Source organism: Coccomyxa subellipsoidea, assembly GCF_000258705.1.
Source record: "Coccomyxa subellipsoidea C-169, whole genome shotgun sequence".
Classification (NCBI taxonomy): domain Eukaryota; kingdom Viridiplantae; phylum Chlorophyta; class Trebouxiophyceae; family Coccomyxaceae; genus Coccomyxa; species Coccomyxa subellipsoidea.
The window spans coordinates 721061-748981 of record NW_005178031.1 but is presented as its reverse complement, the minus strand read 5'-3'; the positions used below and the strand labels follow the sequence as shown (position 1 = coordinate 748981).

At 54.2% G+C, this 27921-nt stretch overlaps 7 protein-coding genes across 7 annotated transcripts; 4 read left to right on the top strand and 3 right to left on the bottom strand.

Moving 5' to 3' along the window:
• The first annotated feature begins 26 nt into the window (after window positions 1-26).
• On the top strand, window positions 27-1606 carry COCSUDRAFT_53992 (hypothetical protein). Its single transcript, XM_005645930.1, has 4 exons — window positions 27-258; window positions 417-571; window positions 733-930; window positions 1179-1606. Exons 1-4 carry the CDS (start codon window positions 135-137, stop codon window positions 1416-1418), a joined length of 717 nt encoding a protein of 238 aa, XP_005645987.1. The 5' UTR covers window positions 27-134; the 3' UTR covers window positions 1419-1606.
• Window positions 1607-1789: 183 nt separating this feature from the next.
• COCSUDRAFT_37305 (protein disulfide isomerase) lies at window positions 1790-4908 on the bottom strand (the record flags this gene model as incomplete). Its single annotated transcript, XM_005645929.1, has 11 exons — window positions 1790-1930; window positions 2288-2503; window positions 2835-2975; window positions 3196-3339; window positions 3470-3587; window positions 3690-3774; window positions 4028-4087; window positions 4248-4439; window positions 4551-4627; window positions 4720-4752; window positions 4865-4908. The coding sequence occupies 11 exons, from the start codon at window positions 4906-4908 to the stop codon at window positions 1790-1792; spliced, it is 1251 nt and encodes a 416-aa protein (XP_005645986.1).
• A 503-nt stretch (window positions 4909-5411) lies between these two features.
• COCSUDRAFT_66889 (kinase-like protein) lies at window positions 5412-12913 on the top strand (the record flags this gene model as incomplete). The annotated part of the gene is made up of 15 exons (XM_005645928.1): window positions 5412-5674; window positions 5926-6208; window positions 6559-6772; window positions 7234-7329; window positions 7743-7981; window positions 8360-8427; window positions 8689-8813; window positions 9385-9594; window positions 9953-10037; window positions 10310-10537; window positions 10853-11000; window positions 11479-11696; window positions 11970-12118; window positions 12407-12467; window positions 12668-12913. The coding sequence occupies exons 1-15, from the start codon at window positions 5582-5584 to the stop codon at window positions 12911-12913; spliced, it is 2463 nt and encodes an 820-aa protein (XP_005645985.1). The 5' UTR covers window positions 5412-5581.
• Window positions 12914-13378: 465 nt separating this feature from the next.
• Window positions 13379-14142, bottom strand: COCSUDRAFT_33667 (hypothetical protein). Its single transcript, XM_005645927.1, has one exon. The coding sequence runs from the start codon at window positions 14091-14093 to the stop codon at window positions 13911-13913; it is 183 nt and encodes a 60-aa protein (XP_005645984.1). The 5' UTR covers window positions 14094-14142; the 3' UTR covers window positions 13379-13910.
• Window positions 14143-14170: 28 nt separating this feature from the next.
• Window positions 14171-20040, bottom strand: COCSUDRAFT_53991 (hypothetical protein). The gene is made up of 12 exons (XM_005645926.1): window positions 19594-20040; window positions 19308-19506; window positions 19102-19189; window positions 18849-18978; window positions 18343-18495; window positions 17771-17934; window positions 17212-17336; window positions 16857-16941; window positions 16184-16397; window positions 15672-15857; window positions 15206-15357; window positions 14171-14875 (listed from the first exon to the last, which is right to left on the bottom strand). The coding sequence occupies exons 1-12, from the start codon at window positions 19738-19740 to the stop codon at window positions 14686-14688; spliced, it is 1833 nt and encodes a 610-aa protein (XP_005645983.1). The 5' UTR covers window positions 19741-20040; the 3' UTR covers window positions 14171-14685.
• Window positions 20041-20171: 131 nt separating this feature from the next.
• Window positions 20172-23133, top strand: COCSUDRAFT_53990 (hypothetical protein). The gene is made up of 6 exons (XM_005645925.1): window positions 20172-20319; window positions 20516-20575; window positions 20831-20990; window positions 21205-21464; window positions 21828-21975; window positions 22557-23133. The coding sequence occupies exons 1-6, from the start codon at window positions 20222-20224 to the stop codon at window positions 22701-22703; spliced, it is 873 nt and encodes a 290-aa protein (XP_005645982.1). The 5' UTR covers window positions 20172-20221; the 3' UTR covers window positions 22704-23133.
• A 607-nt stretch (window positions 23134-23740) lies between these two features.
• On the top strand, window positions 23741-27830 carry COCSUDRAFT_66886 (ATP sulfurylase; the record flags this gene model as incomplete). Its single annotated transcript, XM_005645924.1, has 9 exons — window positions 23741-23766; window positions 24097-24258; window positions 24492-24564; window positions 24809-25037; window positions 25460-25680; window positions 26039-26195; window positions 26490-26650; window positions 27050-27162; window positions 27402-27830. The coding sequence occupies 9 exons, from the start codon at window positions 23741-23743 to the stop codon at window positions 27451-27453; spliced, it is 1194 nt and encodes a 397-aa protein (XP_005645981.1). The 3' UTR covers window positions 27454-27830.
• Between the last annotated feature and the right edge of the window lie 91 nt (window positions 27831-27921).

Here is a 27921-nt window from a genome sequence, read left to right as displayed (position 1 = left end):
AGAAGATGTTCAAATGAATAGATGGTTGAATATCTTGCATATGAGATTCTCTATTCACAACGCAAGAAGTACTTAGCTTGCTTCGTGCCATATTTGACCGGTTCCGAGGCCGGTCTATTGATTATACAGAATTGATGAAGAACCTCTGGGCGTTCTTCTGGACTCTTGCAACATGTGCAGTGTTCATCAGCAGTCTTGGGCTTGCATCACGCCGGAAAGTCATGGATCAAACCTTGTCCAGGAAGGTCATGCACATCGGTGCGATCATGTCTTGGATTCAGCGATATCGAGTCTTTGAAATGGCATTGACAATCAGTATGGAGATACAAGCTTACAGGGCCTGGCACCTTAGTGCCCTAAGGTGCCAGGCCAGGCCAGGCAAGGCTTGCAACTCACTTAGAATGCTTCACTTGCAGGCAACGGCATTCTTTTTGTGCTATTCTGGCCTTGCTACACGGAGCACGCCGTCTCGAAGTATCTATGTGCTTCTGTGCCCCTTGTGGCTGCTCTGCACTTTGCGATGGTCGGCTTGGGAGCAGTCACTGACGAGTCCCTCGTAGCCAGTGCAACTGTGTGCCCCCAAGACTGAGTTCAGTGGAAGCCTTGGATGGTGCACTAGGGCAGCGATGCCACATGACTTGCATAGTGTACTGTTTTACAGCAGCAGTGCATCACTTGAGTGCAACATGCATACAAGTCTCCAGCTGTGACACTACATTTATGGGGCTACAGAGGACAGGGGATCGCAGGGAGCTGCTGCGAGGGCCTCTGCTGTATGGCACCATCATTGGAACGCTGACCATCATCTTCTGGAGAGAGTCCCCAAGCGGCGTCACTGCAATTGCAGTGCTGTGTGCGGGGGACGGATTGGCCGACATTGTGGGTCGAAGACTGGGGGCCGCAAACCGGCTGCCGTACAGCCCCGATAAGGTGTGCTCCTGCTCTTTTTCAGCAAACCAGGGCCTACAGCTGTCCTGCAGGGCAATCTGTCTCACAATGCAGCAGAAAATCGTTTTGGCACAATGCATACACTCTGCGACTTCTATAGGAATGGTGCATAAGCGCAGGTCATCTTTATATATCAGCTATGATTGAGAAATTGTGAGCTTAAGAACAACTTCCGTGTCTGGAACAAATAACTGGCACAGCTTCTGATGAAGTGGTGTTGTGTTGGACAGAGCGCAGCAGGGTCAATGGCTTGTTTTCTTGGGGGAGCCGTGGCTGCTGGGGCGTGCCTGGTGTATTTGCGGAAGTGGAATTGCTTGAGTCAGGAGCTTGGGACATGGGAAATAGCGCTTGGCTCGATCATCACGGCGGGTGTGGGAGCAGCGGTTGAGAGCCTCCCTCTTGCCGAAGTGGACAATTGGACAGTGCCTCTGGCAGCGGCGCTCACTGCAAGGGCCTTCTTTGGCTACTGATTGAATAATGACTTACACAAACTCTGGAACTCAACAAACTTTGAATCGATTGCCTTGAAGCAGACGTTCTGCAATTTCAAATGGACCAGAGCAGAAAAAAATCCTCTTGCGAATCCACAGGAATTGATGGGAGGCTAGTTGCAAATTCTGTAGGTTCAGATTTGATCCCCTTTACCAAGCCATTGTTTGAAGTGTCCATTGACGATGCCAGCATCATTCACACTTCAAAACTTAGACCAGGCGACAGACAATCACAATATTGTGCCCAGAAGTATTCAAACCATCGCTGGAAGGGTCCACTGAGCAAGCAAGTGATGAACTGCGAGGCACTTCATCACAGCACTTCAAGATCAACACACTAGTTATGATTACTACAATTCATCATCTCCCATTATGTCATCCAAGCTAAACTCCTCCTCTTCCTCCTGCAGCACTCCCTCCCCGCCATCCCAGGGGCTCACGGACACAACGCTAGGCAGGTCACCCTGCAGCGGCTGAACCCGCGCAAACCCCTGTGTGCAGCGACAGAGGCAGATTTAAAATCCGCGACCAGGTGAAAATGCATGTCTGCAGTCTGCACGCATTACTATATACCCTGATAGGTCCTAGTGTCAAATTCAAGAGGGAATGTGGGGCAGCTGATCACAGATTTCTGCAATTTGCTATGGCCAGCACAAGGATGGTGGATTGAGACACACGGAGCATTTGATAGAGGAGCAGGTGCCCAGGAAAAGAGCCAAACACCCGCAACGTGAAGCATGTCGGGCACTTTCCTAGAGCTGCTGTATAACAATCAGTACTCTTGATGAATAACAGTCCCCACACTTGATTGATAATAAACTAATTGGTCAAGAGACAAGGGACATCACCTGGCGCAGGCCCTCGATGAACTGCACGAGCGGCTGCGGCTCAAAGGCGCTCTTCAGGGGCGCGAACTTGCCGTCGGCCGGGTTGAGGGCAATAAGCGCAGGGTATCCGTAGCCGCCCACCTCAAAGGCGGCCTCCAGCTGTGGCTGGGCGCCACCCTCCGCCCACAGATACGAGAAGGGACGGTCCTTGTACTTCGCCGCCAGATCAGCCAGCATCTGCACAGGCCCACACCGGTGTAAGCCACAATGTGGGCGATAAACCCTGGTGTGGCATGGTTAAGGGGGCTAGAAGCAATCGTCATTCTCCCCACCGACGTTCCACAAAGCACGGGGCTAAACCCCGTCCAAGGGGTCTTGAAAGAAACTTAATTTCACAGACCGCTGAAAGGTCAAACTCAAGCAATGCAACCCTCCTCTGTGCCTCAACGAGCAGCCTCTGTATGACCCAACACATGCACACGCGTGCACGCTTTCCCGTGAATGAATGATGGAGTCTGCGCAGACTTCCAATCACAGGTGCTTTCAGAGACCAAGCAGCAAGTGGAACCTGGATGTGGGCCTTTCGGCCAACAGCCTTGTCATCGAGGATGTGGGGCAAGAAGGCGATCAGGCAGAGCTTCTTGGGTGGCGCGTCAGAGTGGCCCAGGCATTGGATCTCAAATGTGTCCTCGTCAATGAGCTCCTGTGCCTGTTGACAGGCGCCCTAATCTCAGTGAATCAGTTGATTAATGTGTGACTGGAAAATGTGTCCAGCCAGGTGGCAGATTGCATCGTCAGTGCCCACGGCAAACCGCACATTGCGGAATGACAACATGGCAGGCCAGTGAGCAAGAGCAGTGATCGAGGAGAGAACCTCTTGGTCAAAAGAGTGTCTGCAATGTGACATTGGGAGGAGGAGTGCAGCATGCCTCTGGCGGCGGCTGCAGACTGGACCATTGCTCAATGGCATAGGCTGCCATGCTGCTCGAGTCGCGGGCGCCGTTGTAATCTGTTGGCGCTCCTTTGTCGGCCCCAAACACCTTGATGGTTGGGTACCCTTGCACACCATGCTCCTGAAGCAAGCACTTGCACACACCTTAGCTCCCTCTTATTGGGCTCCAGCACTATCACAGTGTCAGCCTCGGAGATATGTTGCGTTGACACGTTCATAAAAGCAAAGAAAAGCATTTGGCGGCCAAGAACCTGGCAGATTGCTGCATTGCCAGTACAGTCCACAGCGCCAATTTTAATTCCCTTGAAGCTCTTCAGGTCCCTTGCCAGCTCCTTCCAGGCCGGCTTCAGGTTCTTGCAGTGCCCGCACCTGTGCACCATTCACACCAACACAATCATCACACAAGAGTCTTCGATTGGTTCGAATTAAGTCCTGACAATATTGATAGACTGTGTAAAGAATGTTGCTCACCAGGGCGCAAAGAACTCAACCAACCACAGGCCGTCATCGTAGACCACCTCGTCCTGGAAGGTTGCATCTGTAAGCTCCACAACTTCTGCATCACATCACTAGCCCTCTTTGTCAGCTGCCAAGCCTCCTCTATACACCATAAGAAACGACATGCCTATTTGGCGCGAATGCTTGGACATGTATCCGGCATGAGAGAAGAGACCCGCTGCATGCTGCCAGGTGTTAGCATGCACAGGGCGCACCGGATCCGCCATAGAATTCGCTAAATCCACCGCCGGCGCCGCTGGACCCCCCGGCCTGGCCCCCGGCGCCACAGCCGCCCTGAGCGCTGCCCCCACCGGGGGGTTTCTGGTAGCCGCCGGACCCCCCGCCCCCACATGTGCCTGCCCCTTGCTGCCCTGTAGATTTGCGCAAGAAACACTTTTGAAGGTTACATAGATCAAGGGGTGGAAAACGCGATCTGAAAGTGATCGTTGTAACCAGGGAGACTCAGTGGGTTCATCTACTGGGCTTTAAGAGCAGGGAGTGGAGGGAAATGAGGTGACACTGCGGACCTACCTCCACTGTGGCTCTTGCCCTTGCTCTTGCCCTTCAAGCCAACTCGTGACAGGGCCTCAGCCCTCAGCTGATCAGTCACCCACTCAATGATGTCTTGCGCTGTCCTGCCACCCTCGTACTCAAGTGTCTGCCTCCCATTGCTGCCCGGAAGTAGGAGCTTGATTGTGGGGAACCCGCGGATGGCCAATCGACCTGCGGTGATACACACATCTCCTGTCCAGTGCTGTGAAGGTAGTCTGCACATCAACCAGTCAATCGAGGTATTGAAGAATATCTGATCAATGGTCTAAAGGCTGTACCAACCAGCTAATGCCTTCTCTTCATCCCCATCAACGGCGCCCACGTGCACTATCCCCTTCAGTGCTTTAGCTACCTTTTCCCTGCAGGAGCAAGAGCATGGCTAAAACTGCGCTGTCGTCGACATCCTTGCTCGTGTTTTGATGTCGTGTACTGGACAACACATCAGACGTACCATTCTGGTTTGAGATTCCGACAATGGCCACACCTGCATGTTGAGACACCATAATCACGCAATGATGCTTTCGACACGTTCAGGGTCGACAGGGGATCTACCGGTCAGAGCATAGAAATTTGGAGTGATCAAGATGGTCACTTACCAGGGTGCGTAGAATTCCAGCAGCCAAGGAGTGTGCGATCGCATCACGACATCATCAAATGACTTCGACTCTATCTTTGTAATGAAATCATTTCCATCGTACAAGGCGTCCACTCTGAGAAAGCATAAGTAGGCAGCAAGTGCCAGGAAAATGCTCGGGGACCTCGACATCGCTGATTCGATGCCACGGATAGGCTTGGGAATGTCAAATGCTAAGAAATCAGATGGGAAATATATTCTTTTATCCTCGGCTCGTTGATTTCTTAGATCAGCAAGTGGGTATGATCCAAAAGTCGATGGTGGACCAATAAAGCCAAAGCCTGTCAACAATCAGTAAGTTGGGACTTCAGCACGCTATTTTAATTAGCTGGAGGCAATACTGCGCGCAGCTTGTGCCTGAATGTTGAGCACAATTCTGGCGGGGTTTTGAAACCGAAAGCGAAAATTTCCTCAATTCCCTCGAGCGAAGGGTCCGAAAAAGAAGCCCTTCGCTTGGAATTTAAGAACTTCGCACGATCAGGGCTGTGGTTTGTCCTTCGAAATTGTTGGTGCTGTTGTACGAAGGTCCGAAACATAGGTCTTCCGTAAGTGGCGTCTCCAAGTGCGCGTGTGGTTGAGCAAGGATGCTTGATATCCGGTGTAGCCCACCCATCCTGGGGCCGACGCGCTTGAGGTTCGCCTAGAGCGGGTGCTGGGCGCGACTTGGAGGCAGATTTACATGGGAGGGGTTCTTGCCTGCCAGAGGCCTCCCGTCGAGAAAGAAGATGCAGATGGCGTGTCTGTGCGAAGCTGCAGCACTCAACACACAATCGTGAGTGTCACATGCACTGGGGCCTAGTAAAGGGACCTTGTTTGATGAGGATAGGCAGCAGTGCAAATTGTCACGTAAAGGGCTGCCAATGCATTACGTTTAGAGCGCGTACTTTGTTGGGAATTTTGGCAGTCGTTAGAAACGTGGATCACAGCCTTTAACACGCTTTTACTTCCTCACACTGTCCTGTCTTAAACGCATGGGCCATAGGTGAGAGCGAAAGTGTCATTCAGAATTACTTCTATTCACAGGGTGCCGATCGATCATCGACGGGCAGGGTCAGTCACTTTGCAGAGCGGACTACTGCCAGGTCCATCGACTGGGGTGGGCCCACACCAGTGGTCAAGATAGCTGATGTGGTAGTGGAGCTGGCAACCTCGCCAAGGGAGCTAGAGAACGGGGTGGTGGAGTGGGATCATCCCTATCAATGGCACGAGCAGGGGCCCCCCATCCCCCCCTGCCAGGAAGAGCGCCTCACCACCGTGCGAGCCATTGTGCCTGGAGCCTATACAGATCCGCCGTACCCCAAGCTTGGTGGGCATCCCTCGCCTCAGCAGCTTCTCAAAGCAAGCAGCAGAGTTCCTTAGGGCACCAAGCCTGACTGCAGTGCATCAGCTATTGCAGGAACTCAGATGCATTTTCTGCGACAGCCTCACTTGATCGAAAGCCTGCACAGCATCGGCAGCAGCATGCAAGGACACAGGCCGTTTAAAATCGTTGTGCTGCTGCATCCTGCCATGCTGGCATGCATGTGCATGTGCATGTCATCTTGTTATATGCATGTCCATGAGGTGACAAGCGCTCAAGTGCAGCATGTGACTCAAGACTCGGCTGGGGATAATTGAGAATCCAACTCCTCATTACTCCTAATTCTGCTGGTGCAGGCCCGCTGCTGGACCTGGCCTGCAAGATATTTGGCACGGAGTCGGCCGGGGTGACAATCTTGGAGAATCGCAGCATGTTTGTGGTAGAGGGCCGGGGGCGGCTGCCGCGCGGCCGCCTTGGCGAGGACAATTGGTCGTCCGGCTTCTGCTGCTGGTCCACCGCGGGCTCGCACCCCACCGTGCTCACAGTCGAAGACTCCCACAACGACGCCAGGTGCTTCCTGCCCCGATGACACCTGTGATTGCCAGCTCTCAGGCTCCAGAAACCTGACAATCGTGACAGCCAGTTCCGGCAAAGAATGAATTTCACAGTCCTTGCTATGGGGCACACTTGCTTTGGACAGAAAGCCCACCGAGCTTCACCAGGGCATCAGGCATCCTCACATTTGCTGTGGCAATCTTTCTTTCTTGGGAATGAGCACTTACCTGGGAAAGAGCACCGACATGGCATGAGCCGCGAGGAGTGTGAATGAGGAGCGGTGCCACTTAATCCACCTCTTAAGGCTTCTGAGCGGCCGTTTGAGGGACACGCAAACTTAGAACGTTCTGCACATGTCATGCTCTGGTACTGGATGTCACTCGAGACAGTGTGCTGCCTGACCTACCAGATGCAGGGGACTTCTTGTGGCAAGTGTCAGGGAGGCTGAAAACTCAAGTTGTTTTTGCTGAGCGCAGGTTTCAGCGCAGCAAAGTGGTGACAGAGGGCTTGAAGCTCCGCTTCTACATGGGGGCTCCACTCGTGGCCAGCAACGGCCACAGGATTGGCACATTGTGAGTCTCATTCCTGTGCGCACGGAGACAACCAAGTACCGTATTTTGTCATGATATACAGCTCTGCTCTCAACTCCCATGGAGTGCACCTTGTGGCAGTACCTTTAGATGCCCTGCAACATCAAAGCATGCATGCTGCCAGGGAGGTCTCCTCCAACCAATTGCATGGCCGAAAAAGCAGCCGGTCTCACTCAGCAGCGTTGTGCTTCAGGTTGTTTCGCACATGCATTGCCGTGGGTCCCGCAGCGCGCTTGTGCATCGAAGCCGGCTTTGGAATCAATCATTTATAGGGGTTGTTGAAACTAAATTCACAACTTGAAATTCTTGAAACCAAAATTTTAAGACTTGAATGTTAATTTTCAATTTTCAAAAATTTGAACTTCTGTCGGGATTGATGGACTGTGTAAGCGCAGCTGCGTGATGGACCCAAAGCCGCGCAAGGTGGACGCCACATCGGCGCAGATCCTGAGCAACATCGCTGAGCTGGCCATCCGCGAGCTGGAGAAGAAGTGGGCCATGCAGCTGGAGCGCGCCTGCCTGGACCACGTTCTGCGCTCACTGGACTGCTACGACCAGGGCTTCCTCTTCGTCGAGGCCTCGCGCGCAGACTGGCAGATCATCCACGTCAGCCCCGCAGCCGCCCAGGAGACCGGTGGGCGCCCTTCTTTGTTTCTTACAACTAAGAGTGGGAAGCGCCTACTATGATAGTAGGAAATTTCCATCCTTGGCCGTATCCTTCAGGGAAACCGGGGAGTTGTTGTGCCCTTCCTTTCTAACGCGTTCAATGCCTGCCCGTCTGGGTTTCGCTGGCTCCTCCTGACGACCACCCCAAGAAACACTCAAGATACATGTTGGCCTGAAGATGCATTTGGACTGTGGCGTGGCATCCGCCCTGCCCACAACCGCCAAGTGGACAGTGCACTCTCAGCAATCAACCATTTGTTTCCTGGTGTGCAAGCTTTACAGAGAGGGGGATCTGGGATGTCCAAGGGTCTGCATCCTTTCTGAACAATCTTGTGATGCTGTGCAGGTCTGCCAGAGGGCACGCATGACAACATGCCCTTCTGGGACATGTTTGAGTTTGACAGCGGCATGGAGGTGCGTGGCCTGGTGTATCAATTGCCTCCCTCCCCTCTCCCTTGGCAGCTTTGTTGCTCTGGCCAGTGGGCAGATGTGTGGATGATGCATTCGAAATAATTACATGCAAGATGTTGAGGGCTGACAACACTGTGATTGAGTGGCCATTGATGAGCATGCATGCATAACAAAAATGCAAACAGCCATTGAGGACCAGCACAGTAAGCTGGTGCAGACAGCAATTGGGAGGAGACTCACTCTGTGAGCGCTGGCGCACAACAGGGCGCTTTGGAGGAGTTCAGAAAGGCAGCAGAGTTGTGCAAGCCGTTCACAATGGCAGGCGTGCGGCTGAAGAAGAGGGGCGAGGACGGCGAGCCCTCCCTGGGACTCTGGGACCTGTCCTTCAGGTGACAAATCCTGGCATGTGAACAAGGCTCACCCACCGGACTTTGCATTCCCTAACGCCGCCGACCGGTGCTCTGGATCAGGACCTGACCCGTCGGGGGAGCACCTGCCTGCTGTTGTTTTCCAAGTGTTAAGCGCTGGGTCAAGATGCTGCCATTCCGATTGCCTCAGCAGGCTCATCATGCATGTTTATTGGACCAAAGGAGGGGACAGGCAAGAGCGGCAGCTCACACCCTGACACAGCCCAACATGTGGATTGCTCTAGACATCAGCTGACCTCTAGGTGGCATCATGGCATCGCCCTGGCTGATGGGGCGTTCCCTGCCCTGCGCATGCCGGCCTGCTTGCAGTATAAATCCACGAATTTTCTAAAGCGGGGGCCCGCCGTGGCTCTGAGCATAGCCAGGGTGCCTGTGTGCCTTCCCACACAGCATGACGGTGTTGCTACAGAGGGACACAACACATCCTTTTGCTCGCAGGCCGGCCACTTTACATTTAGAGGGACCATTTTCTTTGCAGATTAAGGTTGCAAGCCCAGGAAAACCCAGGTCTAAGAATTCCTTTTGCGCTCAGGCCGGCCTCGAAGGACACGCTGTCGCGGGAGAACTGCGCGCCCGTGGGCATCCCCTGCACGCTGCCGGGCACGCTGCCGGGCTCGACGGCGCTGGCTGCGCTGTCCATGTTCTTCGTGCAGGTGGAGGCCAGCTACGAGGATACGCACGAGGTGGCCGCGCCCTCGCAGGACATCCCCACCTGCGCCCCCAAGCACCTCCCCTTCCAAGAGTGCGGCCCCCGCATCTCTCTGCTGCACCGTGTCATCCTGCCTCCTCAACGCTGCCTTGAATTGCAATCTTGTGTGCAGAGGCACTCTTGTCTCCTCTGGCTGAAGAAGCGCGCAGGAGCGGCAACGATGGTTGCTGCTCACCATATCCCTTTTGATGTGCCAGTGTGATGCACACGATGATGGTTGCTCCCAGAGAGGGCAGTGCGGTGTTCAACAAGCTGGGGCCTGCAGTCTGTTGGCAGAGCTGACCCAGAACTGGCTGTGCTGCTGGCAAAGTGTCTACGGTGCAAGTCGTGCACACAGATTTTATATCGATCACGAGACGTGGTGTGAGTATGTGTGGCTGCTTCTGCGCAGCCTGGAGCTGGGGCCGCTGATCTGCAAGGAGGACCGCATCCGCTTCTACCGGGGCACCCACCACGGCAGAGACGTCGTGCTCAAGGTCAGCGACACTGCCGAACCCATCGCACTACTGCCCACCTGCAAGACCTCCTGTGTCAATGGGTCGTCAATGGCGGGCAGAGAAGCAATCTGGAAGAATTGAGAAATCGCGAGGAGACTCGTCAGCCTCCTTGGGGCTCCGGCATATTAGAGAGGTTCAGAGGAATATTCACATGTGCAGAAAGCCAGTGGGAAGTGAGCAGCACGACATGTGACAAATGCGCAGCAGAAGGAGGCGTGTTGGTAGAGCTGAGCATGCATGCATGTGCGCAGATCATCGACAAGGCGAAGGACGGCGGCTGCGAAGAGGACACCCTGGCGCTGACGGGGGCGGTGACTACGCGGTTACGTCACCCCTGCATCGTGCGCGTGCTGGCGCACTGCGTCACCGACGCCGGCGCCGGCGTGAAGCCGTGGGACTCGGCGCTTAGTCAGCAGGGGGCGCGCTACGACAACGCCTGCTGGATGCTGCTCGAGTACTGCGACCGGGGCACGCTCGTGGTGCGGCTGCGATTCTCAGCAGACTCACGCACATGCACTGCTGCAGTGTTGAAGTCTACAGTGAGCCTGTCCTCAGGGGCTCTATGATGATTGGCTAGAATGGGCTGACTGGAAGTCCTCATGCCTCGGGCTGGTCCACCACTGCGAGAATGTGGCCTGCCAACTGTCCTTTCACCGGGCTGAGTCAGACCAAACACCAGCTCTGCATAAGAAATGCAAGTGTCAAGAATGTTGAGTCCCCGAGCGTGATCACAGCGATGCCAGCGTTGCGGTGTGGCAAATCTTGACCATGGGCCTATGTGTGCGTGCGCGCAGGACGCAGTGCAGCAGGGATGGTTTCTGAGGGGCGGCGTGGCCGGCGCAGATCCGAACGTTGCAGCCATCAAGACGGCGGCACTGCAGATCGCCACTGGGATGGCCTACCTGCACGGCCGCGATCTCATTCATGGCAACCTCAACGCAGGTGCACCATCACTGACGATCTTCTTCCTGGCTTACTTCTGGTCATTTTTTTAGCTTGTCGCCCTCCGTGAAAGTCGGATCGGCGCGCAGAAGGCTTTGGGAACCCTTGCCCCACGGGAAATGTCTTCCTAATCACTAGCCCAAAATTTGCTGGCTGTTTGCGCTGGTATGAACGACCTCAAGATGCCCTGTCATCTCATTGCTAATTCTTGTCAGTGCATGCATGCCCCACCGCCTTCAAACTCACCACCACCAGGCTGCACGCTTTGAAGCGCCGCTGCACTATGCTCTATGGCACCCTCATGATATTGTCCGACAGAGTACTGGGTAACTCCTGCCACAGCCCACATTGTATCTGCAGCCGACATGCTGCAGGAAGTGGTGGGTAGTGACTGATGGGGCTATGATATGTGCAGCAGACAAAGAAACAATCATACAATACCGTTAGTGAGACTGATGGGGCTATTATGTCTGCGCAGAGAGCGTCTGGCTGACATCTGTTGAAGGCCAGGCCAGCGGTGAGGGATCACAGCAGCAGCAGCAGGAGGGCGGCGGCAGATGGGGCGGCGCTTTCAACTGCAAGGTGGGCAATTTTGCACTGGCGCGCGAGACCATCCTGGCGCGGCTTTCCATGGACTCCTACGCGTCCATCTCCCACCTACCCCCCGAGCTCCTCAAGGACAAGACCATCACCAAGGTAGGGGGCCCCCAACACCCCACCACCTTTTTCTCAGCTGTGCTGCACACCAAGCTTTGAAAGCTCCGGTGGCCGTCATACCTCCCTGTGCCCTACTGTTATCCATTGACATGGCCCCTCTGATGGGCATGCATACGCTAATGAATCGCTCCTCGCCCATGGTAGGTTGCGGTCATGGCCGGCAGTTGCGCTGCTTGTCCTTACCTTGCAAGGAACACTGCATGGTGCATGCGAGTAATGAGCTGAGGAGTATTTGTTGCGGTTGCGTTGCAGGCGGCGGACTGCTATGCGTTTGGGATTCTGCTGTGGGAGATGTACACCAGCAACATTGCCTGGGCTAACATGAGCCACGCGCAGGTCGTGCGAGCAGTGCTCACCAACCGAAAGCTCGTCTGGCCGTCCCACGTGCTCGGCCCCTACAGGTGCGCTCAACAGGGTCTGCAGCTGTGTCATACCTGCATTGATCAGAGGGCACGCAGGGGAAGCTTGGTGTCCACAAGAGGTACTTTTGAAGTGTCTCTTCGAGAGTGACAACGAGCGCAGTGACCTGCCTTAAGTCAGCATGGCGGCACTTGTGTCAGGAGGACATGCGCAATGTGGGATCGGCAAAGCCGATGCCGTTGGCGTCGGGAGAGCGCAATGCGTAAAGTTTGATCTTATGATCGTGTGACATATTGTCAGGGAGGTGACTGGACTGATTTGCTGTGCAGGGATCTGGCGTGCGCATGCATGGCATATGACCCCGAGGACCGGCCGGCCATGTCGGAAGTCGTGGAGCAGATACACGCCATGGGCACCCAATAATCGGCGGCTGCGCGGCAGCTGCGGGAGCGCCCACTCAGTCAGCTCATCTCTGCCCGCTCAAGAATAAATGATGCCGCTCGTCGCAGCGGCAGCCTCACTCAAGAATTGTTTTGAGGGTGCAAGCGGGCAGCTCCCTTGGCATGCGCAGCATGTGTTTGTGTGCCGAGGGTGCAGCGTCGGGCCTCCTGTCGCCGCGCAATGTGCGGCGCGGCTCATCGCGGAGATGCATCTCAGACGGAGTGCTGCATTTGCTTGATGATCTGGCAGTGGTGCTGCTAAAGCCATCTCAAGTCTGGGGGCTCTTTGAGGACAAGGCTCCCGGGGAGGAGAGGTTTCTCCGTCCCTCGTCACTGCCGCCCAGAAGCAAGGTGGCGGCACAGCAGCACCCGATCACAACGCTGACGATGTTCTAATCATTTCTGTGGCTCTTTCTGGGGCGGCTGTCAGGCCGCAAGCTTTCTGATGTATTCCTTTCGTGGCCACACCACCAAGCGCGATGAAATTGCTGCAGGGCCGAGGGGCCTTAAGTGGGTTTTTTATACTGCGCACGGGGTGACGTGAATCAGCAGCCCATGCAGCGGAAACTACCGTGGCCTTCAATTGCCGCTCTCTGTCACCTTCCTGTGTACTTGTGCATCAAGCACTTTGCTCCTCAGCAGCACTTTTGACCGAAAGAAGTGGCGCCAAGGACGTTCCGTCCACCCATTGATATGTCTTTTACTTATTTCCTGCCGGCAGAGGGTGGCTGTGTACCCTCTCATTCCCGTTTGAGACCAAGTGCACCAGGCTGTTCCCGCTGTGCATCAGGCATTGGTGTGCTTGCAATGCCTTTTTTTAGGGCGCCTTGGTGCGCAATTTACGGCTCCAGCCAACTCCAAGCGCGCATGCGCTGCGGGTGTGGCGATAATTGTCTGGTTGCCGCCACTTTTATGACTGATGACTTGCGTATGAATTGATTGGGTAATCCCTTCTGTACTGGGTTTGCTCCAAAGAGGCTGCTTGTGCAGCCACATAGGAACAGCCCTTCGGATGTTTGTGCGTCCGAGTGATGTGGCAAGCATTGTACTTCCTGTTTCAATTTTCAAAGCACTTAATGACGATGGGTCGTGTCTGAGGCCTTCTATACCCTTTCTTCTTTCTAATGTCCTATTGATGATGGCGCATATTGATGATTCCCCCTGTCCGATTTGTTCAAGACAGACTGTTTGCCGGCAGTGGCTGATCAACCAGATTGGCGCAAGCGTCCTCAAGTTGCCTGACCAGCTTAAATGTGAAACGGGCTGATATTATGCAGATTTGGCTATCATGGCCTCGCATTAGCAAGCCCCCAAGGCACGTGCCAGGCCTGTGCAGCTGTTGATCAGAATGGTTCTGTGGCATACCCTGTGGGTGTCAGGTCAATTGAATCGTTCAGTGCATTCGATCTGTTCCTGGAATGCTGTGGTGACTGTGGTGCGGAATGCATACGTGAGCAACAGACTGTCCTGCTTCCAGTGATGTGTCTTCCCCGTGGTCGTTGGGTGTCCGGTGTTTGGATGTATGTATGTGGGTCGGCAGTATTGTGGAGGAAGTACTCGCAAGACTCGGTGTCATGTATGTTGCAGATGCAGAGTGTGCTTGCATGTAAGAATTGCTTGTGTCCCGTCCTGTTGCTTGCTGCCCATTTCTTTGACTGAGACACAAATTATTATCACGTTTCACAAGTTCTAAAACCTCTTCCATTCGATATACTCTTAACCGCTGTGCAATGCACAAGAAATGTGCTATTCTGCTTCTCAGCGCATGTCCTCCTCAGCCTCAGCACAAGCCACATGCACCTCTCACCACATGTACACATCCTCCCAACACCCGCATGCTCCCACCACCTTGCCAATTCTGCTGCAGCTCAACACTCGGCAATCGCTATGCCACTTTCATTTTCTTGCTCTGCTGTGATGTGTCTGCATTTCTGTTCCCCTCAATCCAACACAAACAGCCGCACAACGGCGCTCCCTCTGGGCGACATCCCTTGGGCAGCTGTCAACATCGACAGGGCCAAGCGAACCTTTTGCTCCTTTCAAAAAGCTCGGGGCTCCAGAAGATCAAGAAAAATGCCTGGAAAACGCGCGGTGGAATTTCCCTTCGGCGCGGCACCCCCGGGGATGCGCGTCGCGACCGACGGGCTGGCGGCGGCGGCCGGCGCGGCTCAGTCGCACTTGATGTTGCGGTAGATGCGGCGCACAAAGATGGCGCTGCCGAGGTAGCCGAGCGCGCCGGTCATGATGGACAGGCCCAGGCAGAACATGAGCGTGTACCCGAAGTAGAAGCAGGTCTGAAAGAAGCCCGTCATCTTGGTCTTCACGAAGAAGTAGTGCACCGCGTACAGGAACACGTACCTGCGCAACAACCCCACAACTCTCAGCACACAGTGACCGTGCAGCCCTTGCCTGCCTGGCTGAGCTAAGGCCTCAAGCAGCAAGCATTGTTTAAGATCACATACAGCATGGAAGGACTAGCGCTCAGCGGGAACAGGCTAGTGGACACCAATGCTTTTTGGAATGTTTGGGCGACGGTCATGGCGTTCTTCAGAAGCGTCTTGTTGCCGCTAGCTGCTACTCCAATGAATGCCAAGGTTAGTGAAGCGCTGCATTCAAGAACACTGATAGTTTTTGTTGACAGGCATGGGGCAATGGTAAAGCTACGAAGAGGGGAGTAGGAGCGCGCACAGGGCGGTGGAGGCGGCTGCGCAGAAGGAGGTCCACTGCCAATGGTAGTTTTCGGCGTTGAGTAGGAAGTAGGTGCCCACGATGGTCACGCACACGGTCATGATCGCCAGGATCAGGAACACCAGCAGCATGAAGCCGTACACGTAGTACACCTGCGCAGCAGCTGCTTTGTCAACACCCCTGAAGATAGCAGACGTTCATGCTCCATCATGCTTCCTGTGCCTGTACGTGGTCTCTCCGGGAGCATTGGCAACTTTCTGTAGGCAAAATGGCTGCAAGTGACACCCCAGGGTGCCGGCAGCCTCGCGGAGATTGTCTCTTCAGTCCATGCAAGGCCCCAAAGGAGACCTTCTCGAAATGCAGGCGGCACATATCAGAGCTTCCACAGGTATGGCGGGTCAACAAGAAAATGAGACAACGGGCGATGCGCAGGACCCCACAGCAAGAGTGAGCAGGGTGCGCATACCTTGTAGTTCCAGAAAGAGGTGAAGATGAAGTACATCTCGATGAAGATGGAGCCGAAGGGCAGGAGGCCGCCCATGAGCGCGATGACTGTCGGCCGCAGGTACCACTGCCGCGCCGGGATGGGCGACGGAATGCGCTTCACGCGACACGGGTTGTCTGGCAGCCCATTCCAGTTGCGGCCCACCACCTGCGTGCGGGAGAACGGTCATCCTCACCAAAATACTCAAACAATACTGTAGATAATATCTGACGTACTGAGGGGAGCTTGAATCACATTGCTGTAATAGTGCCCAGGGCATCACAGCGGCGTAAGGCAGAGAAATGAGGCAGCAGCAAGAAAATGGCAGGAGATTCCTGCAGGAAATTTGCATGCCCGGGGGCAACACCATGCCTAACAGGCAGAGCTAGAAGCCGCCTGTCCTGTGAATCTTTGTGTGCATAAGACACACAGGGTGTGGAGCTAGAGAGGCAAACATCCGAGCAGCACACTCTGAGGGGAAGTGGAGAGCGCACCGTGCCGAAGAGGCAGAGCGGGAAGGAGAGGAACATCCAGATGAGCAGCACGACGACGATGGAGCCGAAGGGGACGGCGGCCAGGGAGTGGTACGCGATGGCGATGGTGTTCAGCACGGACGCGATGCTGAAGCACAGCAGCGGGAACAGGTTTGCCGTCAGCAGCATGGTCGGGATCCATGTCTTGCCCGCGTTGCGGGCATAGAAGCCCCCGCTGCAGCAGCAGATGAAACAAGGCGTCAGAACATGCAACAGGCGTAGTGCTCGACCGGGGCCCGGGACTCCTGTATCCCGGGCAGATTGCATGGCCGTCAGCGTTGCTGCAGAGCAACCCTTTCTAGAAGCCGCCGCTGCAGCGCACAGGGGATGCGCATTTCCTCAGTACACACCAGGGCCCCTTGGCTTGAAAATCGAGCCCGTGCCCTCTGTTGAGTGAGGCTGAAGAGCTTCCAGCATGGTGGATGGCAGGCAAATGATCCCTGTCTTGATGACAGCCAAAGAGAGGCTAATGGGTTGATATAAGGAAGCTGCCAGGTCTAATACTAGCTTGTTGCAAGGGTTGGCCGGGATGCTTGTGTGATATGTTTTCGCATGGGTCACATGGCTGCAGCAATGCACGGTGTGACAGCAGTGGTGTAAACAAGCTCTCTAAGGAGGCGCCACAGCTTCCCACCTGACGTAGCCGGCAACAAAGGAGGTGAGCGCGTAGCAGACGATGAACACGGTCACAATCGTCCCTCTCTCCGTGAAGAGCGTGCCTGCACCCCAACACTGGTGCTCGACTACATCCTGCAAAGGTCCAGATACATGACAAGTTGCACGGCAGTAGCATCCAACAGCAGGACAGCTATACAGTTAAACTCCCCCAACATTCCCTGATAATCAGAGCAGCACATGCGGTGAATCAAATCTATTCAAACAAAGCATCGTGAATTCACCTTATACTCAAAGGGCACCACTCCTGCATTTCCCAGGTACGGGCTACACACCAAATCGTGCACATGCATGTGGTAAGAGGTATGGCGCACCGGCGATGGTGATGAGGATGACTGATAGCACCAGCAGCGCCAGCTGCACGCCGGTGCCCACGAGTGCAGCCAGCAGCTCCAGGTAGCGTGGCGGCCGGAAAACGTCCCCATGCACCAGCTTCCACCTGGGCGATCCACCCATATACACACCCCTCAGCAATATGCCCGTGCAACCCCCACTGCTGGTGATGGGACGCTGGGGGAGCATCTGAAGCCCTGTCCACCCGAGGATATCGGGAGGCCATATTACCTTGGGCAGGTGATCAGGCAGAATGCCATGTGCACATGCTCAAACCGCGGCTGAATGAAAGCAGAGTGAGCCAGACCCAGCACAAAGTTGTCCATGCCAACTATCCATCAGAGTGGCACCCAATACAACCCACCTCCTTGCAAGCTTGCAATGCGGAGACGTCCAGCTCCAAAAAGAGCCCAATAGCCACTGAGCAAAGCTATTGCTGGGATTCCACTTGGAAAATGATATATACTGCAATGCTCCATTGAGTGTCCTGCAGGATAATTTATGAGTCCTACAGTTCTTGGTGCGGGAGGGAACGCGCACCCGGACTCCTCCCCGACATCGCGCTCGAGGGCCTCCAGGTCGTCGTCGTCGCGGGCGGTGTAGCGCGCATAGTCGGCGCGCAGCGTGCGCATGAGGATCATGGACACCAGGCCCGTCAGGAAGATGACCATCATGAAGCTGTTGAAGATGGAGAACCAGTGGATCTGCGCGCCAGCACACACCACTCAGGCAAACCCCACACCCTCCGGGCCACGCCCCTTGCTTGCTCTCATACGGATCCGCTGGCTTGGCAAGTGCGCGGCTGCAAGCTGACACCACCGCCAAGCGCCAGGGGCAGCATCTAATGCAGATGGATCGCTGTGACTTTGCTGGACAGCACAGGCCGTTCTCTGCAACAGATATTGTGCTGAGATTATGCATTGTGCCGCTGTGAGGCGCATGCTGCTTGAGCTGGATGGACGACCAAGTATGCATGCCACGGAGAGGGATGAGGGCTTGAAGGACGCCCTCGTCTCTCGGCCTGGCAGGATCAAGGGTGGAGACTTTGCTTCATACCCCCCAAAATATTGATTTTTCCCAGGAAAATATGTGTGCCGTGGGGAGGACCGCGCCTGGTGCTCGAAGAAGTTGTAGTCGAGATAGCGCTCGAAGCGGCGGGGGAAGGGGATGGCACTGGGCGCCCAGCGGACGCTGTAGGTGAACTCCACATTCATCCCCGGCACAATCGGCTGCGGGTTCTCCGACGTCAGATTCACCTGGATGATCTGCGCACACAGTATCGCCGTGTATCAGCGGTGTCCAATTTGACAGCCCCAGCACTGAATCTCTCGGTCCTGCTTGCTCACAGCAGGCCCAGCACAAAGAGCAGATGCAGAACACATAAGCGTGCTGATTTCCAGGAAGGAACTTCTTGCCTCCAGACAACTCATACAAGCATGCAGGCATAGATGGAAGTTCAGACCAGCAAGACTCTGCATACAGACGGGCTGCCAAGGCTGTTGCTAGAGTAGTCGCTCGGCACATACCACGGAACCCCGCCTTTCATGCAGAGGTGTTGCGCCCGCGAGGTTAAAAAGTGCTGGCTGGATGAGAAGTGCATGTGGAGGGGCAAGCGCACCCTGTTGTCATTGTAATTGATGTCAAAGCTCTTGTGGGTGTAGATGTAGATGTGCTCCTCATCCTTAATCTCCTCAGGTGGGGGTCCCACAAAGCCCCACACCGGCAGGTCATCTATGAAGAGCTCATACCTGCGTCGCCCAAATGTCAATATTGAGATCATTTGCAACTCCAGTGGTGCGATATGTGACTGCATTTAGGTGATGGTAATGTAGATTGCCTGACTGCATGGGCACAGTGGAAGGAGTTCATACCAGTAGTGCTTCTGGACGGCCTTCCTGAAGGTCACTGCATTTGGTTCCGACAACCTCTGGGAGCATATTGTCTTCTTGGGGACCTCAGCTGCACCAGACAGCCAACGATTCAGACACCTGAAGATGGCGAGTGTTATAAATATTGTTCAGCATCGAGAGAGTTGGCATTCATGAATACAGCTCTGCTGAGGGATCATCGGGCTTACTTCTGAATTTCATGTCCAGCTGGGAATCGATCAGCTCGTTGCCCTGCAACACCTCTCCCAGGCCTCCCCATTTGTGCACTGCCTTGTCCGCCTGCTTGGGCTTGCAGAAGGGCAGGTAGTAGTAGTTGTATGTCTCTTGAGGGTTGTTGTATGGGCCCACTTTGTTCACCCACAATCTCACTTGCTCCCCAACATTGTACTGCACCACCACACTCAGCGATCAGACCCTCTCATCTTATCAGTTGATTAACATCATCACGGCATTTCCTGGCCCTCTCCGACGAACCTTATGCGTTGACTCATTCGCGGCGCTCTGTTCACAGCCCAGCAGGGCTGCAATCAGGAGGACAAGCGCAGCTGCTCCGCCACGCCTTCTCTGATGTGTCATTGGTCCATCTAATCTGCTTCTGAAGACTGCACTGCCAGTGTGCATTGACAAACTTGTGCCAGTCCCTTTGGTTTGGACTACCCCACAGCTGTGTTTTATTGTGATGGTGCAGATCACTGAGGCGATATGCTTTTAAACCCGTGACTTTCAAAAAACAGCAGCTTTTGAGTTCGTGCTTACAAACACATCAAATTTCTAGCAATCCCTCTCAACGAGTTTGCTTCCTTGCACATCCAGAAATTGACGTGATGATGTGAACTCCGCCTGTGAACCTCAGCCTGCGCTTATTGTTGCACAATGCAGCTGTAGAATGCGGTACAGCCAAGCATATACGGGCATCTGTTCACTGACTTTCTGCAGGATGGTGAACATGGGCCTTCAATCAATTTTGCAAATTCGCAAGGGGATTGCCGGATACAGAAAGGGGCTGGATATATACACAGGGCACCCACACCGAGGAATGAAAACGTGAAAGAAGGGATTGCAGCTCGTGGAGCATCAGTGTCTCACCCTGCGAGTCGTTCCAATGGTTTCTCTTCTTGCATTGCAATCGAGCCTGCTTGCGCGGGACGCTGCCGATGTGCGCACCGGAATATCGCCCCAACTCCAGCCTATCCACAGCAGGTCCAATAGCCCACCAGTCCCAATTCCTGTTGTTTGCAACATCTCGATTGCATGTGCTATTTAAGGATGTGATGCATCAAATTGATTGCATACGCAAAGACATGCCATACAGGCCCTCAGCTCTTGAAGTTGAGGCCTTAGAGTGAGAGAGGGTCAGGCCATCACCCAACTGATATGTGTGTCTGGTGTCATGCAGGCAGGCTAGATTAAGAAAGGGCGTGACGCCATCAGTCCGGTTGCGAGGCGGGCAGTGCAGGTGCCTTTCTTTGCCCTACTAGCTGTGACCTGTTAGTTTAGGTGGCCTCTGCCTTCTTCGCAATATGAGGTTCCTCTGTGAAGTATGTTCGTTGTGACAGTACCCTCGGGCTGCGAACTTGAATTTATTATACCTCTATGTCTCTTAGTGTCTCTCAGCCAAATTGAACCCTGTGGCCCATGCAAAGCCCAGTTTTTGGTGATGAGAATCTGAAGGAGGTTACTGAGCAATCATTGCCATTTTGTAATTTCACAGGGCACAGCAGGGAGTCACCAGTCCCCCGGCTCAGAATGGGGCCGTTGGAACAACTGAAGAAGTGCCCATGCCCATTGTGAAAATTGACAACCAGCACGACCCCTTCGCCACCGTTGTTACTATTGAGTTTGGCGATCGCCTGGGGCAGCTCCTAGACACAGTGAGGCCCTTCTCACGTTCTTCACTCCGGCGATGCTGATATTCTGCTGTTTCCAGAACTTTCAAAGTCTTGTTGCCTTTGGACCAGTGGATATCTCTAGTGCATGCATGTCCCTGAGAGAAATTTCTTCCAATGGAAAACTTGATGATGGAGCTCACCTGGTGCATACTCAGCTGCCACTGCGCTGTGGGCACTCACTGTTCTGTGGCCGCAGATCGCGGCGCTCAAAAACCTGAAGCTGAACATCCGGCGGGCGAAGATCAAGGCCGGCGCGGGCGCGAACAAGTTCTACATCACGGACGCGCTCACGAGCGAGAAGATCCTGAAGAGCGCGCGGCTGGAGGAGATCAGACTCACCATCTTCAACAACCTGCTCAAGTACCATCCTGAGTCGGGCGCTGCCATCGGCTGGGGCGCGTCTGCCAGCCCTGTCACTGAGGCAGACCCACTGCATCCCTTGGGAACCCGGGACACGTGCGCACCAATTCTCCATGCATCTGCCTGCACTGCGTGTGATGCAAGCAGATTTTATGTCCAACAGACAATATTTGATCACCAGACAGGGTGAGATTTCCTTGTAAAATGTGTATAGAGTAGCTTCTAGTTTCTCCCCTGCACCTCTTCCTGTGGTTAACCTTCTGTGGTACAAGGTGCAGCTGTTTCATCACAAATTCAGGCAGTCATAGGGCAGAGATGGTGCGTCATACCAGACTTCGCCATTTAGTCATGTGCGCGATGTTTGGTGCGCCGTTATACGTGTCTGGACCTCTCTGCACATCTGGGCGTACTGAAAAATTCAGCACCGTCGGTGATTGATGGGTGTCAATCTGCTGGCAGGCCCAAGATCAAGACGAGCGTGGAGGTGAGTGAGGAGGAGTCGGGGACGCACAGCAAGGTGTCCATCCGCACGCGCGACCGCCCCGGCCTGCTCACAGACATTGTGCACACCCTCAAGGACATCAGCGTCAACGTCATCTCTGCAGAGGTACGCCCCCGCCCGGTGCTCTTGACACCCCAGCTGTGCTGCATGCATGGATTTGTCCATTGATGCATTTGCATTAGCATGCATGCATGGATGTCATCTGTGGTGGATCTGTGGTTGCATGAATGCTGAGTCAGTGTCCTGTCCTTCTGTGGGGTTGAGGGAAGCTATGGATGCTGGGTCAGTGTCGTGTCCTTCTGTGATCATAGGGGACAGATGCACATATTATTATTATTCTTATTATTATTACACGCTTTTCCTGCCAAGAGGCAAGGGCGTCCTGCAGACAAGCTGCAATTAAGGGCTGCCGCAATCCTACCCCTTGTTGGACTCGCCAGATCCAAGCAAGACGGGGCTCGGTGCTCAGCACGGTGCTCAGAGGTCGCACTGGTTTCCACCCACCGCCCCCCGCCAGCCGGGGCCAATGCACATATATGATGCACGTATATGGTACCAATAATCTTTTTTTTTACAGAGGTCTGTTGCTCGTATGGATTACGATAAGCAATTTTTGGATGGTACAGACATATCCAGCTTGTATATAGCAGGACCAAGCTTATTATGTTGCTCTTCTACTGATGCAGGTTGACACAGAGGGTCCAGTGGCAAAGGACGAGTTCTATGTGACTTACCACGGGGAGCCTCTAAACCCGTCAATGGCCACGCTGGTGACAAATGCGCTGCAGTACTACCTGCAGCTGGCTGAAGTGGAGAGGGAAGAGTCTTACTAGGGACCAGGCAGGCCCATCGATGCAGCCTGCCAGCATGCTGTGTCGATGCAGTGTCTCCCCATGTTTCTAGGCAAGCCTGTGGCCAGTCACAGGTGCTACAGTGACATTCTTTATGGTACTGTGCTGCTAGCAGCTGAGGCACCATTGTTGTCCAGTCTTGCACGGCAGCTGCTTCTCTTTAGGAGGGTAGCAATTGTCGTACTTGGACCAATGTTGTGCAATGCATAGTGCTAGGCATTACACTTCGTTCACGAGCGGTTGCAATTGCATGCACTTGAATGACAGCACTGCGGAGAGGGGTGATTGGTGTGAAGCACATTTGAATGTACACTGTCATAGATGGAGAGTCCTCTAATGATCTTCTGTGCCTTCTTCTGTCACTGTCAGGATGCCTCATTTGTGAAGGTGGTGCAACAAACTCTGATGACAACTTTGCAATCGACCGCCCTTCACTGAGCTGCAATGAAGTGGCCTCTCTACGATCAGATGCAAAGTACCAGTTCCCATGAGTGATTGCTAGCATGCAAGTGACACTGGCTGTTGTCTTGCGCAGCGCATGCAGCACTGCAGCTAGCTTGGAGCTGCTCCCCATGACGTCGGAAGACTCAGTGCCCGATGGAGAAGTGGGGTGCCTTGAAACTTGCTGGTGATTCCAATGAGCGGGCTGATACTCCATCATCAGTGCTGCAGAACAGAGTCCATCAGTTGTCATCAGGGTCTGCCTCAGTGAGGCTTGAAAGTTTCGATTACTGCTGATCAGTAATCCTCTCGTAATACAGACGACTGGCTTGAAATGCACTGATCGAAGGCATCAATGCGCACTAACGCAAACGCCATGTCCCGGCATTTCTAAAAAAATTACTTGATCCAACAGGGTGATGGCGTCCTCAGCAATCGCCTTATCGTGCTCCCTCCCACACCTCGCCCTAGTGGGCAGGCAGGCAGCTCGATATGCGCACAGGCTGAGATTGCCTGCGGCTCTTCACATTCACATCTTACAGAAGCAGCAATTGCAGAGTCATCGTTCTACTCAAAAGATGGCTGCGCTCTCCACCGTCATTAGGTGTGTACTCCCTGTGAAACACGACTGGCGCCTGCGCCAAAGCATATCTGACACATCTCGGTTAAAAGCGGCAAAGTATGTCAACACTCAACACTGACGCACAGGAAAGGGTGTTTGAATATTGATTATCTCGTCAGCATTCAACAATTTTGGCTAGTAAAAATGGTGAATGTACTACGAGAGTCAGCTAGGAATCGACTGCAACTGTTACGTCAGTCAAGGTTCAACCACTGCCTACTTACCATTCATTACGAAAAGCGCAAGTAAGGGCTGGATCTGCCTAAAAAGTGTGAGAAAGCTTGCACCTGACACCTGGGGTGCGACTTGCAGTGCGGTGGCAACCACAGAGCAGAAGCTGCAGGTGCCCCACGGCGGCAAACTCGTAAATTTGATGCTTGCTGACAGCGCCAAGGAGCAGGCAGTGGCCAGCTGCAGCAAGGAGCTTGAGCTCAGCGACAGGAATGCATGCGATGTGGAGCTCCTCTGCGTCGGGTGAGAGCTTCTCTGGGACCGCCACCTAGTTGACAATCATGCACACGCTGCAAGGCTGTGGTCATCATGCATGAATAGGACATTGGCGTGCGGAAGCCGATTGAAGTCGCAGAGCACTCTGTCATGGTGCGGCAACATGAGACTGGCATGCACATGCACATTCTGCTGAGCAGCAGAATCATGTGTCCCTAGGGATCTCTGATCATGTGGGGGAATCTGGGTGTGTATGCCAGGGCCTTCTCACCACTGGAGGGCTTCATGAGCGAGCAGCAGTACCTGTCAGTCGTCCAGAACATGCGCCTGCCGGTGAGCATTGCCCTTCTCACATTTGCTGCCATGCTGGATGCTTCCAACCACCTGTGTGGGCTGATGGGTCATATTTTGTACTGTAAAAACGTGCTACTAGGTGACCAGCAAAGTGGCTTTGACCTCGATCTCAGAGAATTTGCAGCAGCTAATACTGCAATGCATTGTCCAGCAGTGAGGAAGGAACAGCCTGCCATATTAGTGGTAGCTCCAATGCTGAATACCATCTGTGGACGTCGTGCAGAACGATCTGCTCTTTGGGCTTCCTGTGGTGCTGGACACAAACTCGGAGGACTACCAGCCGGGCGACAGAGTGCTGCTCAAGTACCAGGGGCAGTCGCTGGCCGTGTTCACAGTGGAGAGCAAGTGGGTGCCCAACAAGCCGCTCGAGGCCAAGAACTGCTATGGCACCACCTCCATCGAGCACCCCGCCGTGCAGATGATCTCCATGGAGCGCGGCAAATACTACATGGGTGCGCGCACATGATCCCCCCTTCGACCCAGATCAGACCTCTCCAAGAGTTTTGTTGGTTGCCTGCCCAGGTGGCAGCCGCTTCTCGTGACCAGGGACCTGGGTGGCGCTTGACACGAACGTCATACGTCGCAAGAGGGATGAGTCTGTCAGTCAGTCAGTTTGTCAGTCATATTTCATCAATCTAAGCCAACTTAGGACTGACTTGACGCCTGACAGTTAGGAGGGATGAACCGGTCATACCTTCTACTTGTAACCTCACCGCCGGAGGATCAACTGGGACCTAGTAATAATGTGGTGATGTACATTAGTAATCTCCGCGGCGCAAGCGGCAGGGTGAGGCCCTCACCGCGAGGGCCTTGTGGTGATAGTCATGTGAGTACCTGAATCATTAATCATGAGTAATGAATTACCGCGGCGCAGGCGGCAAGGTGGAGGGGCTGGAGCTGCCGAAGCGCGTGTTCCCGTGCGCGACGCCGGCGGAGGTTCGCGCGACGCTGCCAGAGGGGCGCGACGTGCTGGCGTTCCAGTGCCGCAACCCCATCCACCGCGCGCACTACGAGCTCTTCATCCGCGCCCTCGACGCCCCCAACGTCAGCCCCGACTCCGTCTGCCTCGTCCACCCCACCTGCGGGCCCACCCAGGTGATCCCACCCCCTGAAATACAGTCCCTTACATACCCAACTACCTGCCCCACCTGCGGGCCCACCCAGGTCTTTGAATTCCTCCCACCCCCTCCCCCCCCTCCAACACACTCCAATCGCACACATCGTCTGCCAGAGGGACTGAGCAATGATTGCCCTTCTGCGCGGCAATTTTTAGAACAAGAACACGTTGCCGTGGGTCTAGGCCAGCTGATCAATGGCAACTCCCTGTCCCCACGAGACAGATCAAGAGTGTGATCTGCTGTGGGTCTGACAGCAGCATTGGTTGCTGGCACATGGCATGTGCTCTGAATACCTAGGATTGGGCGCTGACTGTGAGCTGAATGTGGGGATGTAGGACGATGACATCCCAGGCATCGTGCGCTACCACACGTACGAGGTGCTGAAGAAGGAGGTGAACAACCCGCGCCTGCGCTGGGCCTACCTGCCCTACTCCATGCACATGGCCGGCCCGCGCGAGGCCATCCAGCACATGATCATCCGCAAGAACTACGGTGCGCCGCATGCCGCTTCCATGCCCCGAACCCATATGCATCAAAGCATTATGAATCAGCCCTTTTAAGTGAGGCCTGGATGTGAAGGCTTCCCACCTCCAGAAAACCCACCTAGACGCCTGTCTTCCATCCAAACCTGTGGCAACTAAAAGCTCACGCAATGACGTTGCATACCTTTATTTCCTGGGTGCCCCTTTTGTGCGATTTGGATGCAGTCTGCTGGGCAGACTTCTGCCACAATGGAGTGTGTGAAATGCCAGGGGTATTGAGGGGCTTTGTGGCCAAATTTGGCAGGGTGCACGCACTTCATCATCGGGCGTGACATGGCGGGCTGCAAAAGCACACTTTCAGGCGAGGACTTCTACGGCCCCTACGACGCACAGGACACAGCCAAGGCCAATGCCAAGGAGCTGGGCATGGACACCGTTCCCTCCCTCAACATCACCTACACTGAGGTACACCACAGCTACATTCACGGCCACATTTCTGGATTGCTCTAATAGGTTACAGGCAATTTGATGGGCGCAAGACACAATGCAGTTGGCTGTGGAGTCATCTAGCCTAGCAAATGAGGTCTGCGCAGCTACTTATGCAGCAGTCACCAATCACGTAAAATGTCATTTCCTAATGACTCGATATGTGATGATTTGTAACAGTATAATATCACATCGTATAACACCCTGCCATGTTAATTTGGAGACATGGCATGTACATCAATGCCTGTGAACTCTATGTGCCAGTATCACCCCTTGTGAAGCTTATTGCTTGGTGATTGGGCTTACCTTCCAAGGTATTTGTATTTCGGTGCAAAGCAAGGAAGGAGGGCTGAGCGATGCCGGTGTATGGTATGACAGGAGAAGGGTTATGTCACTGCTGATGTGGCGGATGCAGAGGGGCTCCACCAACTGAAGCTGTCGGGCACCAAGTTCAGGAAAATGCTGCGGGCAGGAGAGGACATTCCTGAGTGGTGAGACTCAGCTCACTCTTTCCACATGAACCCTGTGCACCACTGAATTGACATAAAATCACAAAGTGGGCATACAAAGCATGGCACTTGCACGACCTGAAATCTGTAGAAGTTCAGCTCGTTCAAACTGTGCCCAGCAGCTCTAAAGCATGGGGTCTGTTGCAAGTGCTTGTGTTCACAAGTGGACAAGCTCTAGAGTTACGGTGCTTGGAGCTGACAGTGCTGCTTGGCTGCCGCAGGTTTGCATTCAAGTCGGTCGTAGATGTTCTGCGCAACGAGACAAGCAATTGAGAATGGGCACGGCTGTGAACTTATCTTTTGTTGGCTGAGGGGCATTGCGGGTACAGTTGTCTGACAGCAGCAGTGTCTTGGGTTCATGGGATGTTACAGTATTTTTTGGATAGTGTTCCAACAAGTTGCCAGTTGGGTCGTGCCAAGCATGCACTGCAAGCGGTGCAGGACAGTTGGGGTGGATCTGCACTGAAAAACCAAAGTTCTCATGCCCTTCTTTTTCCTGGATCTTGTTGTGTCTGGCTTCGATTCAAGGGCTCTGGCCCCTGAAACGTGCTGTAGGCACATTGAATACATACCAAGAGATATCTCAGGCCGGCTGTGATGTTGGGACACAAAGCTGGACATAAAAGTGGCAACCTGGAAATATGTCAGTGACGCGACTTGCCATGCAATGGCCCATATCTTGACCAGTGGAGCTAGAGCAGCTTGCATCGGACTGCACTGCCCGCCGCTGCAGCTTTGCAT

Bases quoted from the DNA above. Each gene is read 5' to 3' on its own strand.
- COCSUDRAFT_53992 (XM_005645930.1), top strand. From the start codon at position 135: ATGAAGAACCTCTGGGCGTTCTTCTGGACTCTTGCAACATGTGCAGTG. The intron at 572-732 runs GTGTGCCCCCAA...ATGGGGCTACAG, and splicing joins CCCTCGTAGCCAGTGCAACT to AGGACAGGGGATCGCAGGGA. The intron at 931-1,178 runs GTGTGCTCCTGC...TGTGTTGGACAG, and splicing joins TGCCGTACAGCCCCGATAAG to AGCGCAGCAGGGTCAATGGC.
- COCSUDRAFT_33667 (XM_005645927.1), bottom strand. From the start codon at position 14,093: ATGACACCGAGTCTTGCGAGTACTTCCTCCACAATACTGCCGACCCAC.
- COCSUDRAFT_53991 (XM_005645926.1), bottom strand. From the start codon at position 19,740: ATGCACACTGGCAGTGCAGTCTTCAGAAGCAGATTAGATGGACCAATG. The intron at 18,979-19,101 runs GTATGAACTCCT...TGGGCGACGCAG, and splicing joins GCCGTCCAGAAGCACTACTG to GTATGAGCTCTTCATAGATG. The intron at 17,337-17,770 runs GTGCGCGTTCCC...TGGATCGCCCAG, and splicing joins GATGTCGGGGAGGAGTCCGG to GTGGAAGCTGGTGCATGGGG.
- COCSUDRAFT_53990 (XM_005645925.1), top strand. From the start codon at position 20,222: ATGGTTTCTCTTCTTGCATTGCAATCGAGCCTGCTTGCGCGGGACGCT. The intron at 20,576-20,830 runs GTGCCTTTCTTT...GTAATTTCACAG, and splicing joins TTGCGAGGCGGGCAGTGCAG to GGCACAGCAGGGAGTCACCA. The intron at 21,465-21,827 runs GTGCGCACCAAT...ATCTGCTGGCAG, and splicing joins CCCTTGGGAACCCGGGACAC to GCCCAAGATCAAGACGAGCG.